This window comes from Indicator indicator, chromosome 30 (assembly GCF_027791375.1).
Source record: "Indicator indicator isolate 239-I01 chromosome 30, UM_Iind_1.1, whole genome shotgun sequence".
Taxonomy (NCBI): Eukaryota; Metazoa; Chordata; class Aves; order Piciformes; family Indicatoridae; genus Indicator; species Indicator indicator.
Genome location: NC_072039.1, coordinates 10,074,193 through 10,089,156, shown reverse-complemented (window position 1 = coordinate 10,089,156; position 14,964 = coordinate 10,074,193). Strand labels below are relative to the sequence as shown.

The following is a 14,964-nucleotide window of genomic DNA, read 5'->3' as shown; positions in this document are numbered from 1 at the left end:
TAGGTCTCAGACAGAGCTGCCCAACACATAGCCTGCACTTCGCCATCAGAACAGGCCCACCCACCCTATTTCTAGCTAAGCCCATTCTCAAAACTCAGGTAAACCTCAGCCCTCATCACCATCCTTTCCATGAAGGCTGTGGCTGTTGGCCAGCGTGGTCACAGCACCACCAGACCTGCACCCTCACAAGGGTCAGTGTGGGATTTTTTTCCCCTAGGAAAAGCAGCACTGGCAAAAAGTGAACCACTTTGTGTGCCCAGCACAGCTGACCTTCATGAGGTTTAGAGTGCATGAGATCAGCTGTATCAAACATGTTCTTGAGCAAACACTCCACCTAGAAGATAAGCAATGTGATCCATGAGGGAAGGAAGATTGCTACTGCTCCAACTCAGAGACTCACAGGAATAAAGGCTCCTACAGATGCACACAACACAAAATGAAGCCTCTGAAGCTGGTTACTTGATGCACGTTGAAAGGGAATACACAGACACATAACTCTCCTCTCTTGGGACAGGCCCTGGGCAGGCTTTCCCTTCTTGAAGAAGAAATTTGAGGACATCTCTCAACTGAGAAAGAGCAACAAAATCAAAATAAGTACCCACAAAGTCATTAAACACAGCTAAGAGCAGGGGCCATCTGTTTGGCTTTGCTGTTACTGTGTCCCACTAATATGATCTCCCCCAGGAAAATGCAAGACCCTGCTCTCAAATTGACTACCCATAGATCACTCAGGTCTGCAGAACAATGCTGCAAAACAAACCCCATACAAAACTATCCCCACAAGTCGAAGTGAAGCATCCTGGAGAAGAGGAAGCTGCTCCTCCAGCCCAGAGGCAAACCCAGGAACAGCAGGGTGAATGGAAGCTCCCCACCAAAACCTCTGCATGAGGAAGGCTGAGCATGAACAAAACAGGACAGCTGCTGGGGAGCTGGGTCAGGAGGGGTCTCCACAGACCCTAAACCTTCACAGGCATCAAATGCTTGCAGCAGCCATAAGATTGACCAAATCTGCAATAAATGAAGCAAAACTGGGGGGAAAATAGATGGCAGGTAAGGGCAATGTGTGTGTGTGTGGACTCCCAAAAGCTTGGAGTTGGAGAGGAGGGCTCCCCAGTACCCCCACATGCTCTCTGGCAGGCAAAATGGGTTTGCTTCAAAGGGGATTCATGCACTGAATGTGATTCAGTTCCACTTCAGCCCATGTTCCCAGTTAAAAGAGCTGATTTTCCCCTGGAACCAGGCACCACCCTGGGGTACATAGCAGCACAGTGCACTGCTGCTGCTGGAGCCCTTCAGATCAGTCATGTCTAACTCTGCAAAGCTGAAGCTCCTCACACCAGGGCAGTTTCCTTCCTTGCACAAAGTCATCACCTCCAACAGGAAGTACGTCTGATTTCCTTGGATTTGGTGTTTGGGCCACGAGGGGCAGATGCAGTCGTACTTGTTGCAAAGGCAGGACATAAGGCAACCACCAAACAACAACCACTCAAAAGAAGGCCTGGACAGGCATTTACTATTTATAAGCTAATGATCTGATCCCTCCTCAGGGAAATCCTATCCTTTCGGGTTGGTGAGAGTATGTGGAACTGCACAGTCTCTACAGGACTGCTTGGGAGGAACAGAAGGAAGCAATTCTATCAGCAAAATTCCTCCCTGCTCCCTAACAGCACAGGCATCCTCCTGGAGAGCCAGCCAGGGATTACGAGCAGGGATTAATCTGTTACAGTAATTTGTTGAGAGCAAAGTAATTTTGTTAATAGCAATCTTCTCCATTCATGGTTATCTCAAAAGGGCTCTGATCTAGCTCTGCAAATGTTGACGTTTTCCCGCAGGCAGCGATAGAGCTGAGCCTCATGATAAGAGCCCACATCCAAACTCAGAAACACCAAGCACCAGAAAGCTGTGGCTGGATGGAGCTACCTTGGATGGAAGAGAGAGGTATCAACTTTCATCATTGCCTGCTAGTTATGAATAATAACTGGTTCCCTAATAAGTGAACATTCCTGTTCTGGGAAGTTGAGTGTGATGTGCAAGTACACAATAATGACTTTTTAAATTAATTTTTTCTGCTCCTGTTCACCTTTTTCCCTGATAAAAATAATCTCTGTTAGATTATCCTGCCTGATTTTCTGGTAAAACCATGGTCAACAACTTCACACACTCGATGCAACCATGCAATCCCCCAAGAAACAATAATTTTCTCTTTAGCCTCCTTTTAATTCACTTTCCAAACTACTGTTGAGAGGAACTCTCTCCCTCATCTAACAGCAGCCTGTAAAGAGGAGCTGAGGATACAAAACAGGGGTGGAAATAGCTGTCTGAAACAGCACAGATGAACGCAACATCTCCTGGAGGAAGAGGCCCAGCTCCCAGAGTAAACCTCACAAACAGGGTGGACAAGAGCCATCCAGGTCTGGTACCTGCCTTCTGGTGAGCAAAGCTCAGTGAGACGCAGGCCAGCAGGGCAGGGCATGGCTGCATCATCCCCTTCACTCCCACCAGGGCTGGGACAAGGGTGATGTTGAAAAGCCCCATGTGAACAAAAACTAAAAGCAAGCCAGTGCATATTTTGGCAGACAGAGATAATAATAAAAGCTGGCACAGCAGCATCCTCCAAAGCCTCTGTATCATGGTTAAGATCTAGCCCTAAAGCTTCCCTTCATTTTTTTTCTTTTTTCCATTTAGCTTGCTACAGATCAATCTGACAGCTAAGTGACACTGTCAGCAAGACAGAAGGGCTGGAAGGACACTGCCACCAAACTTACAGCAACAATACACCTGACAAAATGTCCCTGTTCAGGTTCTTTCAGAAAAATCAAATAACTTTGCTGCCAGTATAAACAGATTCCTATGAACATAGCAAAGGGGAAACCAGATGTTCCTAGAAATTAAGAACTCTAAGTAAAACTTTGACATTTATTTCCCAGTCTTCATCTCAGTTTGTTTACTGAAGATATCCATTTCCCAGCAAACACCTTGGAAGCAGTAACTGCTACCTTGCAAACTACAGAGCAAAGCAGACCACACAACTTCCCGGCCTTTTAGCACAGCTGCAATGCTTGCCACTGGTTTTCTTAACAAAAGAGATGTTGCCAGCAAATACTAAGTCATCACTGACTTTGGAAAGTTTGTTCTCATGTCTGAGTCTCTGTCACTTAAAGACACACACTCTGTTTCCATGCACACACTCTTATACCACCACCAGCCACACAATTCCCACAGCCCAACTTCTGTCCTCCACATGTACACAGACTGACCAAATCTTCTTGCTGAATGAAGCAGATGGATTTCTCATCACCACATGGCAGCTTTTTTCACCTTTAATCCCATGCCTGTACATTGTCTCTAAACTCTGCCCAGCTTTCTACTGGCCTTTGCCCCATACACAAGCACCAAACCTGGGTGTAGCAGCACAGAAGAATTTGCAGCAGCATGGGAACTGAGCTAACACAGCCTCTCCTTCTCCACAGCCATGATGAGGTACCAAAGAGCACCTTTTCTTCTGCTTGCTTCCAGCCCTGCCTTCTGTGTTCATCATCTTAATGAACCTGCTGCTTCCTAGCACAGGCCTCAGTCCTTCCTCCTTGGTTTTTCTGTTTGCATAAGTTTGCTTTCTCTGGTAACAGATGCATGGCCTGAACAGAGGTCCAGTGCCAAACTAACCAGACTATCAGAGCCTCATCTCTTATTCCCCACTCAGCACTCTGAGTTGCTTGTGTGGTTCACCAGCTTTTAGCTGCAAACTTGCTTCAGGTCACTGACAAAATCAGCAGTAGGATCCTTACAAGTCTGTCAATATAACACAACAATGTTTTCTGGGAGCACCAATTTAACATAGGTTATTGTGAGCTTATCCTCCTTCAGTTAATTCAGCAGGAAAACCCAAGAGCATCCTATGGAATGCTTTAAGGAAACCCAAGTTTACAACACCCAACACAGTTGGGTGAGGGTTTTTTTTTTTTGATTAAGTGTCAAACCTGGAGCAGTACCAAGGCCACACCAAACTTCAGCCACGAGCAGAGTCAAATCAGGACAGAAAGCTTGTCTGGCTTGTACCCAGCAAGAAGAGCTGGCACCATCTCCACAAACCTGCACTGTCTGACCTCATTCAGGGAGCACCGGGGAAAGCCAGCAGACAGTATGCAGGCGGGAGGAGTCTGGCAGAACAAGCAGCTCCACGCCGTCACCATGGCCGGTGAAGCACTAGGATCCCTCACCAGAGAGGTGCTGCCAGGTGGGATCTCTAAGACACAGGTGGGAGGTAGGGATGGTCTTTGGCAGAAGGGTATCAGAGGCCCTCCGCGCCCGGGACCACGGTAGGCGGAACGGGGCCGCAGCCTCCGCTCTGTCGGCGAGAGCGCACTGAGCCCGGGGCCCGCCCACTACCGCCGCGAGGTTGGGGAAGAGCTGCCGTTCCCGGTACGGATGGGGCGGAGGCCCAACAGAGCCGCCGGAGCGAGCGGCAGGGCCGGCAGCAGGCAGGCCGCCCCCGCCCCGGGCCTGACCCCGCGGCGGCACCCTGTCTTGTTCCTTCTTCTTAAAGCGAATCCATCTTTAGCCCACAGCGGCACCCCGGTGCCGTCCCCTGCGGTCACCGGCCACGCTGCGCGCGGCGGGGAGCTGTGCAAGGCCAGCCCGGGCCCGCCGCCGCAGCCCCGTCTCACCGGCACCGCGCCGCAGGCCTGCTACCGCCGCCTCAGCGCTGCCGCCACCGGGCCGGCAACCGCCCCTCACAGACAGGCCCCGGGGAGGCCCCGCTCATCGGGCGGCGACGGGAAGGCGGAGCGGGGCCCGGCCAGGCGGCAAAGAGCAGACTGAGGAGCGCCGCGAGGCCCGAGCGAGGAGCAGGAACGGGAGCAGGGACTGTGCTCGAGGCCCGGTGGGCGGCAAGAAGGAAAGGTAGGGGAGGGGGCTCCGGTGGACTCTCACCTGGCTCCGTCCGCACCGCTCCCGCCTCTGCCGCGTGCAGCTCCCCACCCTGCCCCCCTACACCGGCCCGCGCAGCGCTGCCAATCAGCGCCCAGCGCCACCGGCACCGCTGACCAATGAACAGAGCGAACGCGTCCCCGCCCAGCGCCACCGGCCGCCAGGCCACGCCCTTCTCCTCGCCCGCAAGCCTATCCGGTGACACGGCGCGCCGTGCAGCGCGGGGCGGGATCCAGCGCTTGGAACCCAATGAGAAATCACAGCGCGTCCCACCGCAGCCAATCCGCGGGCGGGTAGCCGTTCCACTCAGGAAAGGGCGGGCGGTCAGCGGGGCCCTGCGAGGGGTTGTGGGGGATACAACCGGAGGCGGCATGGCTCTTCCCGGCCCGGTGACCAGCCCTCTTCGCGCACACCCGGCGCCATAGCAGCGGAGAACCGCCCCCTCGTGGCAGGGGAGCAGCCCGAGGGGGCGGCCGAGGCCTGGAGGCAATGCAAGCCCCCGGGGGTACACCGGCCTGCTCCGTGAACAGCGGCCGTCAGCTGAGGGCCGTGGTGTAGACAGGCTCTGGCAGCGCTGCCTCCTCCGAGCAGTGTCCTGGGGACAGGATGGCGCTGGGGGCTTTTCACAGAGCTGGCACCTCGGAGCTGCAGCGTGACAGATCCCCGCAACGGGCTGCGGAAGGCTTCGGGACGGTAAGGAGATCCTTAAGGTCTCCGTGTTTCACCACCCTCCCAGGCTTTCAGCAGCAGCAGCTGCCTCTACATCCCAAAGGGCTGGATGCCTCTCTTCCCCGCAGCTTGTCCCTGGGTTTCCCCGTAGTTGGTGTGACTTCTGTCATTCCCACTCATGTCTTGCCCTACACTTCAACTGTCCTGTGAAACAGTCCTGCTAAATACAGTCATGGGACAACTTCCCTCAAGCTTTCTTACAGTCTGGATTTTAACTTTCAGGCAGGCTCCTCTTCCCTTCTTTCACTCCTGTGAGATGGAGCTGGTGAAACCCTTGGAGGGATGAGGGTGCTGCTGCCCCAGGCAGTGTCTGCTTGCCAGCACCTGGTCAGGGATGAGCTGAGCTCAGTCTCAGGTCTGGAAGGTTTGGGTGATGTGTGGATGAAGGGGGTGTTGGTCCATGGCTGAGGATCTCCACCTCTGCTTAGCCCTGAGGCTGCAAGCTGCGAGCAGAGCTGCCCCAGGCCTGGCTCTGAGAGGAGCTGCCAGGAGAGCTGGAAGCCTCCTCCTCACCCCGTGGGTGCTCTGTGTTGTGGTTCTGGGAGAATGTCACATGCATTCATGATGTGCTGAGCACTCCCAGGAGGAAATCTGAGCGTGGCTGCAAAGGGTGCAGAGGCTCTGGTCCCACACCTGGTGTGCTCACAGGCATATCCTGGGCTACAGGTGACTGCAGGAGCCTGGGCAGGGCATAACAACAGCCCAGCTGGGAGACAGGAAATGAAGCTGTGGCAAACATTTGCTTACATTTCCCTTCCACAGGAGAAAGTTTTCATGGCTCCTTGGGGAGGCCAGGGGACTGTGAGGTGGTGGCAGGTGAGTATGACCTGTGGTGCTGGGGCTCAGTGGTGGGACCTACTCACCTGGGCTGGCCTAATGCACAGAGATGGAGCACAGCATGAGTCAGGACACTGCATCACTGTGTAGCTGAGGCCCTGCTGCTTGGAATTTCATCCCCTGGGACACTTTCTGCAGGTGTGTGGGAAAAGGGAGAGGTAGGTGATGGCAGGGGGAAGATGCTGGGTTGGGAAATAAAGGAGGGAGCAGCACCCTGAGTGGGTGACAGAGAATGGGGAGCACCCAGGGTAGATGGTGGGGGAGGAATCAGCAGGCAGGGGAAGTGATAGGGAAGGGATGGAACAGGTTGGTGGAGTCCTTGTCCCTAAAGACATTGAAAAGCTGTGGAGATGTGGTGCTGAGGGACATGGTTTAGCAGTGGGCTTGGTGGTGCTGAGTTAATGGTTGGACTGAATGATCCTGCACATCTTTTCCAGTCTTAATGATTCCGATTCTCTGCCCAGCTGCACACAGGAGCCTGTCCCCAGTTGCGACAGAGACAATCTGTCACCTCCAGAGCTGCTTCCACCCTGTCTCTGGCTTTACCAATCATCTAATAAAGGGATTTTCACAGCAGACGGCTGCACTCCTTTGCCTGCAGCCCGTGGTGGGTGGGTGGCTGTTGGCAGTAGCTGCTGTTACATTGCCTTGTTGCCTTCTCAGGGGATGCTGAGTAGGTGGGAGGTGAGAATTTGGAGGGAGCTCAGGGAGGAGAGGACAGGCTGGGCAGATGTGCTCCAGGGGATTTCCCTGCCTCCCACTTGCAGCACCTCCTTGCTCAGGAGACCTCTTCCCCGACTCTCTGATCCCTACTGCTGCCCCCGAGGTGGAGGAAAGACACAATTCCCCTGGGAGCCATGAAAAATCCTCAAACCCATCTTATGCACACTCAGTGCATTGCAAGCCCAGTTGATTTGTCCCCTCCTACCAGCATCCCCACTGGTATGCGAGAGCCCCTTCCTGTGCCCACCCCCCACCTGTCCCTGTCCTCCATGACCAATGCAAACCATTTTCTGCCTTGGCATGGATTCATCTTTATTGCACATTCTGCAAAGTCACAGCCAGATTCACCAGCAGGTGGTCTAGAGGTGTCCCCTCTCTGCCTCCCAGATGCTCCAGCGCAGGCAGGACAGTGTCCTGGCCCAGTGCCACCCTGCAAGGTGGCAGGAAAACTCAGCAGGATGGAAGAGCCTCTCTGCTTTGGCTCCAGGTGACCTGGGGTGAGAGAAGGCCTTGCAGGCAGGATTGGACAGCAACATGGGCAACTGGGCCAGGCTGAGCACTGCCTCACAGAGCTCCACAACACTGCCTGGAGCTTCTCAGGTCCTACATTGTGCTTGCAGAGACCTCAGCACTAAGGTGGTAGCAGGAACTTGGAGACAGCAGTGATGAACTCTTCAAATTTATCTTGGTGGACTATGTGGCCTGCACCTTCAATGTACTGGATATCTGCCTTGGGGAAGAGGCGCTGGATCTCTGGGTAGTCTTTGGAGCTGCAGGACAAGGGAGATCCCAGGTCTGACCACATCCCTCTCCCCCTGGGTAAGCCTGAGGCTGTCCCCAGCATCCCCCCTGCTCTCCAGTGTTTTGGTGTTACTGGCTGCTGGAATCACAAAGCCTGCTCCGGGGCCTTTCCCATCCTGGGGGCTTCCTCCCACCCTTAGAAGCTGCAGAAGGGCACAAGAGATCAAACCACAGACTTGAACCACTTCTCTCCAGTCCCACCTCATATAGGGTGACTTGGATCCTCCCAAGAAGAGCACCGGGCCAAGATAAGGCTTATGGAAGACAGGGAAGTTCATGAGATCTGTCAGGTGGTGGGAAATTGCTTCCAGGTTCACCCGCCAGACGTAGCGGCCTTCCACCTCCACCAGGTTGGTGAGCAGGAAGTGTCTCAGCTGTGGGAGCTGCCACAGAAGGGGATCATACATGCTTCAGCAACAAGCCCTTGAGATGTCCCAGCAGCTTCCATCCTCGCTTCCACCCCGTCCTGCCCATCTCCCATGTTGTTGCATTCCCCAGCACCCTGACAGATGCCCCCAACTGCCCGCAACAGTGGCAAGAGAGCAGCGGTGGGAAGTGTCATGGCCCTAAAGCACTGTGCTCCAGGGACACACTGGGAGTGGAAACCCCATCCAAGGAGTGGAATATCCTACCTGGATCACAGGACTCAGCTGATCATCTGCCAACTGGCGGGCAGCAGAGCGGGACAGACCATCCGGGATCCTCACCGACTTCATGGCAGAGATGTAGGCAGAGAATTCAGAGACAAGTACGGTTGTGACAGGACTAATGTCCACAGAGATGAGGCGCTCCACCAGGTCAGGCTGGGGATACAAGCATGGCAGATAGATGCCAGCCAAGATCACCCCAGTGGGATGGGGCACAAGGTTCTGCTCCCACCCAGACTCCTTGGGGGCTCCTGTCTCAGCAGATCCTCCTCCTGCCCTTCCCAAGTTCCTGTTCCCCTGTGCCTTGGCATAAGGCATCTACAAGTTCTTTGTGATTAGTGCTGGAGGGACAGGGCAGAGACTTGCTCTGAACTTAAAGGGACAGCACCCTAACTGTGACAAAGAAAAGCCACCCGCTGCAGGGCTGTGGGCAAGCCTGGCACTCGTGAAGAAATGCCACCCCCTGCCTACAACCTCCCGCCCCCCGCGGCCCCGGAAGCCTTGTGTCTGCCGACCCGCTGCAAGGCCAGCGTCATTGCCGTCTTGCCCCCCATGCTGTGTCCCAGGAGGATGCACTTGGTGATGCCCAGGCGCGTCAGGAGTTGCTGCACATCAAGGCTCATAGCTTCGTAAGTCATCAGCGGGCTATGAGGGCTGCTGCCGTGGTTCCTAGCGTCCACCGTCAGCACCTGCCTGGGCAGAGGCACAGCGTCACCGCAGCTTCAGGCACTGTCCTCTGGTCACCTCCTTCTTTGGGGCACTGCGGGCTTCTCTCCCGCATCGCCGTGACCTCACCTTGCCGCTGCCGCGGCCCACCAGCGTCTTGGCCACCGTCTGGAAGTTGCCGTGGCTGCCGAAGAGCCCGTGGAGCATCACTAGGGGCGGTCGGTCCCCACGGCCCGGCACCTCCACGTGTGCCAGTGGCACCGCCCTGCGCGAGAGGAGCGTCGGGGCGGGGCCAGGGCATGAGGGCGGAGCGAAAGGCGGGGCTAGTGATGGGGTGAGATCAATGGCTGCCCGCGGGCGAGCGGGGAATTGCCGCCGATTGGGCTGGGGGCGGGGTTAACGCCTGCGGACGGGGCCAGGCCTCGGCAACGCTGGCGGTGCGAGGCTACCGCCTTGGGCGGGGCTACCGCGGGGGACGTGGCCCAGTTCCGCCCAACGGCCCCGCCCCTTCTTTCGGGACCCCTCCTGCCGTCCCCCTCCCAACTCGCGTGGCCGCGCCCTTACGTCACCACGGAGCGGGCGGCGGCGGTAGCGGCGACAAGCGGCGGACGGACGCTCAGCCCTCCTGTTGGGGCGGGGGCGCGGGGGAACCTGCGGAGCATGATGGCGGCGGCGGTCCTAGCGTTGGCGCCCGGGCCCTGACGCAGTACGCACAGTACGCGCGCGGCCTGCCCCGCCCCGCCGGCTGGAAGGCGGGCGCCCCCTGGTGGCGGGAGGGCGGTTCTGCATAACGGTTGCTTGGCTCCTGCCAGCTTCGGGGCCGCAAGGTCAGCGCTGCCTGCGGGCGGGGACCGGAACGAGGCCAGCTGCGGGCTAGGCAGGGAACTGGGGCCGTGTCCTCCCGGGATACCCCTCCCCGGGCCAGACAGAGCCGGGCAGAACTGCCCTACAGATCCTTATCGCGGCTGCTTGCAGCCAGGCGTGCCGAGGAGCGGGACGGGGAGGGGCCCCGGAGAAAGCCGAGCCTGGCCCATCACCTGCCTGCGAGCCGGGCAGCTGGCTCCGCCGGCTCCGGCCGCTGGGGCCGGGCGGGGTCAGGGCCGCCTGCTCCTGCTGCAGGTGCAGCCAAGGCCTCGGGGCACCAAAACCTCCCCTCTGCCGCTGAGCAGCCTTTTCCCGAAAGCCGCTCCGAGCCCCGGAGCAAGTTGCAGGTTGCCGAGGGGCCCTCTCCGTCCCGCTGCCCGGCCGGCCCCGCTGATCGCCGGGCCCCGGTGCACCTGCAGCAGCTCTTTCCCCTTTGTCCCTGCCCGCTAGAGCGTGGCGGGGAAGGCGGGTGCCGTGGCCGTGCCGAGGCGCTGGGAGCGGTTGTGCAAGGCAGCCTCGCCCTAGCCGCTAGTCTGTAACCGGGAGGGGTTAGTGGGGGGGTGGGGGGAGCAGCGCCTGGTGTTCCCCTCGGCAGAGCGAGACTTTGGCCCGGGAGGGCAGGGAGTGCCGTTGTCTCCGTTCAGCCGCTGCCCTGCTGCCTCCCACTCCGGCCACAGAACTGTCCCCGAACTGTGGAAGAGTAACTGGACTCCCCCGCCTCAGAGCAGAGACCCCAGCGTGAGGGGGATGAGGGACTGAGGCATGAGACCCCCGCCAACCTCAAATCCGGTGCTGTTGGACAGTGTGGGGTGGCTCCTTGAGGGTTACTGTGCCCCCAGATACCCATGCCCCGTGGGATCCTGCCTGCCCCCACCCCTATCCAAGGATACTCGTGCTACCAAAACAGGACACTTTTATTGACAAATGTAACCGGTACAGACCACACGTAACAGGGACAGACGGCGCCCGGCCGGTGGCCGTGGGGGACACACACACACCGGGGGGGCGGCACCGTCCGCTCCCTGTCTCCCCATCCCATCCCACCGGCTCGGGCAAGGGCACACTGGGTGCCACTTCTCCTGCCGACCCGAAACTGCCTCGTGTTTAACCGAAACCGTCTCTATTTACACAGCCCGGCCCTGACCCCGACGCCGTCCCCGACCCCTCCTTCGCGCCCCCCTCTGCCCCGCCGTTGCCACTCCCCGTCCCCGTGAGGATGATAAGGGTGTCCCGGGGTGCGGGGTGGAGGGCTTTGGGGTGCTGGGATGTGCCAGGGGGTCCCGAGGGGGCTCAGACATAGTTCCTCTTGTCGTAGCTGGTGACAGCGGAGCGCGGGGCAGAGTAGGCCACCTTGCCCGTGGGGTACCTGTCCTCCTTGGGGGGGCAGGAGCAGCAGAGCAGGGCCCCCCCCATCAGCAGGAGGGCAGAGGCTGCCCAGCCCACATAGAGCGAGGTGCCCAGCTCCCGCTTCTGTGGGTCGAGCACCAGCGGGCTGTAGAAATCCCGGATGATGGTGTTGGCCGACCAGGAGACAGGGATGAGGTTCATGACGCCGGAGAGGAGGAAAATGACGCCGGAGACGATGGTGATCTTGGCTTTAGTGCTCTCATCTTCCACGCAGCGTGTGCACTGGGCACCCACGATGGCCACCATTAAACCCAGGACAGCCAAGACGATGGCCACCACCAGGAGGGCGCGGGCGGCTTGCAGGTCCTGCGGCAGGGCCAGCATGGAGTCGTAGACCTTGCACTGCATCTGCCCCGTGCTCTGCACCACGCAGTTCATCCACAGCCCTTCCCAGATGATCTGCGCCGTCACGATGTTGTTGCCGATGAAGGCCGTCACCCTCCACATGGGCAAGGCGCAGCAAATGATGCTGCACAGCCAACCCAACACCGCCAAGGCCACCCCACCGATCTCCAGTGCCATCGACATGGTGGCTGCTTCGCTGCTGGTTGCTGCTGCTGTGCTCTGGGTGATGGCGGAGAAGAACCCAGGGGCTGGATGCCGTGGCCGTCACCCGTCACCGCTCACAGCCGTCGGGGGATCAGCTTACACCTGGGTGCACCTGTATTTATAAGGGCTGGCTGGGCCAGCTCCAGCGCCCGCCCGGGGTGGGGTTTCACTGCTGGACGCTCCTCTCCGTTCCTCCGTCACCTGCGTCCCACACCCTCCCCTTTGTTTGCAGAGATGGCGCTGGTTACCTGAGAAGGGTGGGAGGGGGAGAGACGCCACCTGCCATGGCCATCCCCTTGGTTTCAGGGTGATGGATACCAGGAAGCAAGGCCATCATGTTTGCTCAGACCCACCAAATCCCTTTGGAGACGTGGAAATCCTTCGTTTTCACCGTTCCCCACCCCCTCACCTCCACCTCCTGGAGGTGCTGGCAGGTCAGAGTTTGGTTAATTCTGGAGAACCTTATCAGTGCTCGCTCACGTTCAGCTGGGGCTCGGCAAGCGCTGGGCAACTTTGCATCACTGTGCAAAGTGCAAACCCCTTTGTCATGTTGTGACGCTCCTTGCTCCAGTGCCACCATCCCAGGGCTTTCACGAGCAGGGTGGCAGCAGCAGTATAACCCCCTGCCTGACCCCCTCCTGCTCCCACCCTGCTAGGCAGGGAGCAGCAATGGGAATTCCCTGAGTGGATAATAAATATCTGTACTCACCCTGAGTGGATAATAAATATCTGTACTCATCCTGCTCATGTATTTTGGCCTTGAAGGAAGCTGATAACGCACGTAACCGCCCCAGGCAGCGTCCCCTTGTTAACCTGAGCAGGCAGGCAAGGAAGGGAAAATAAACCTAAGCAGCCAGGTGTGGGCAGGCTGCCGACAGACACGCTTCTGACCCGGCAACTCCATGGTTGTGGGGTGCAATGGGTGTCCCCCGTCAATTGTCCCCACCCCAACCTTGTATGGTGTTGGTGCTGCTGGCGTTTCCAGCCGCTCTCCACCCCCTCCCAAGGAATGTGGTTGCTGGCCCTCGCTGGACACAGGCTTGCTCCTGCCTGTTCCCTGCCTGCGCCAAAATCTCTCCTACAACTTATTAACTACTCAAGAGCGCGGCAGGATGCTGGCAGCTGGCGCCACAGAGGGTCCCCTCCCTGCCTGGGCATCTGAGGGCTGTGATGAGGGGAGCTCTGTGTCTGCCTGGCTGTACCCCACAGCACCCCAGCATGCCATAGCTGGGGGCAGGGATCAGTTTTGGATATCCCACAGCATCCCAAAATAGCTCAGTTGGGTTTTACTGCCTTTCAGCACCCTGAAACCCCATAACCAGTGGGGTCTGCCACCCCACAGCACTCCAACACCCCATATCTGGCTGGGTTAGCTGTTGTCATCTCATGTCACCTTAGAACTCTGTTGTCTGCCCTGTGACACCCTACTGCCCCATGCCCAGACAGATTAGCCTCTGCCAACCCTTGGCATCCCAAAAATACCCTGGCCAGGTGGGTTTTTGGCACCCTGTGGCACCCCAATACCTCATGTACCTGGCCAGGTGAATTTCCATCCCCGTGTGGCACCCTGATATCTCCTGTGTCTGGCTGGGTGGGCTTCTGTCACACCATGGCACTTCAATACCCCCTGTATCTGCCCAGGTGGGCTTCTGTCACCCCACTGATCACCCTCTCCAGGGGCACCCCAACCCTCCCACAGCCAGCCAGGGTTGGTGGCTCTAGGGCTACCCAGTGATGTGACTCCATATGTGCTGTTGATGAGGACCTCATGAAAGCATCACCTCAGGGACTTGTGCCTGTGTCACTTGGAGGTGCTAAGGATCCCACTCTTTGGGAGCACCTTGGAGTGCCCACAGTGCCAGTGCACTGGTGGCAGGCCTGACTGGGGTGCTGCTGGTACTACAACACCCCCCAGCCAAGCACAGCAGAGGCTGGGCTGGCTGAGGCCCCCCAGGTGGTGCAGGCAGCTCACTCCACAGGCAGGGCAGAGCCAGCACCCCCGGGGTGCACGCAGGCACGTGAACACGCCCACCCACACTCACACCCACCCACACTCACACCCGCCCACACTCACACCCCCTCTGCCGGCAGCGGCACCCGGACAGGCAGCTGCACCTGCAGACAGACAGACAGACGGACGCAAGGGCAGGCAGACACACAGACAGACAAACACACGCAGGCAGTGGTGAACAGGCACACGGCGGCGGTGCCATGCACCTAGCTGTGGATGCACTGGCACGGCCACCCACGGCTGGACTTGCACCCCAGCAGGGATTGGGGGTACCCCAGAGCGGGGCTGTGGGGTAATGGGGTACCTCAGAGCAGGGCCATGGGGCAGCAGTAGGGGCAGGATTATACCACAGGCAAGGCTGTGGGGCAATGGGGATGCTCCATGCAGGGGCAAGGGACAGGGAGAGTACCCCAGGCAGGTGTGTGGTACAGAGGGAGCTACCCCTGGGTACAGAGCTATGGGGATACCCCAGGTAGGGATGTGGGGCATAGGGCTGGAGCAACTTGTGTACCCCAGGTAGAGATGTGAGGTACAAAAGGATACCTCCTGCAGGGCTGTTGGGTGATGGGGATACCCCTGGGTAGGGCTGTGGAGCACAGTGGATACCCCTGGGTAGGGCTGTGGGGCACAGTGGATACCCCTGGGTAAGGCTGTGGGGCACAGCAGATACTCCTGGATATAGATGTGGGGCACTTAGGTACCCCAGTTAGGGATGTGGGACACAAAGGATACCTCATGCAGGGCCGTGGAGCAATGGGGATACCCCTGGGTAGGGATGTGGGGCACGAAGGATACCTCATGCAG

The 14,964-nt window shown here is 58.1% G+C and overlaps 2 protein-coding genes across 2 annotated transcripts; both read right to left on the bottom strand.

Moving 5' to 3' along the window:
- Positions 1-7,528: 7,528 nt before the first annotated feature.
- ABHD11 (abhydrolase domain containing 11) lies at positions 7,529-9,557 on the bottom strand. The gene is made up of 5 exons (XM_054394306.1): positions 9,459-9,557; positions 9,179-9,352; positions 8,649-8,819; positions 8,218-8,399; positions 7,529-7,985 (listed from the first exon to the last, which is right to left on the bottom strand). The coding sequence occupies exons 1-5, from the start codon at positions 9,534-9,536 to the stop codon at positions 7,847-7,849; spliced, it is 744 nt and encodes a 247-aa protein (XP_054250281.1). The 5' UTR covers positions 9,537-9,557; the 3' UTR covers positions 7,529-7,846.
- Positions 9,558-11,483: 1,926 nt separating this feature from the next.
- On the bottom strand, positions 11,484-12,128 carry LOC128976799 (claudin-3-like). The gene has a single exon (XM_054394161.1). The coding sequence runs from the start codon at positions 12,126-12,128 to the stop codon at positions 11,484-11,486; it is 645 nt and encodes a 214-aa protein (XP_054250136.1).
- Positions 12,129-14,964: the final 2,836 nt, after the last annotated feature.

Bases quoted from the DNA above. Each gene is read 5' to 3' on its own strand.
- ABHD11 (XM_054394306.1), bottom strand. From the start codon at position 9,536: ATGCTCCACGGGCTCTTCGGCAGCCACGGCAACTTCCAGACGGTGGCC. The intron at 8,820-9,178 runs GTCGGCAGACAC...TTGTATCCCCAG, and splicing joins TGACGCTGGCCTTGCAGCGG to CCTGACCTGGTGGAGCGCCT. The intron at 7,986-8,217 runs GTGGGACTGGAG...CTTGTCCTGCAG, and splicing joins TCCAAGTCACCCTATATGAG to CTCCAAAGACTACCCAGAGA.
- LOC128976799 (XM_054394161.1), bottom strand. From the start codon at position 12,128: ATGTCGATGGCACTGGAGATCGGTGGGGTGGCCTTGGCGGTGTTGGGT.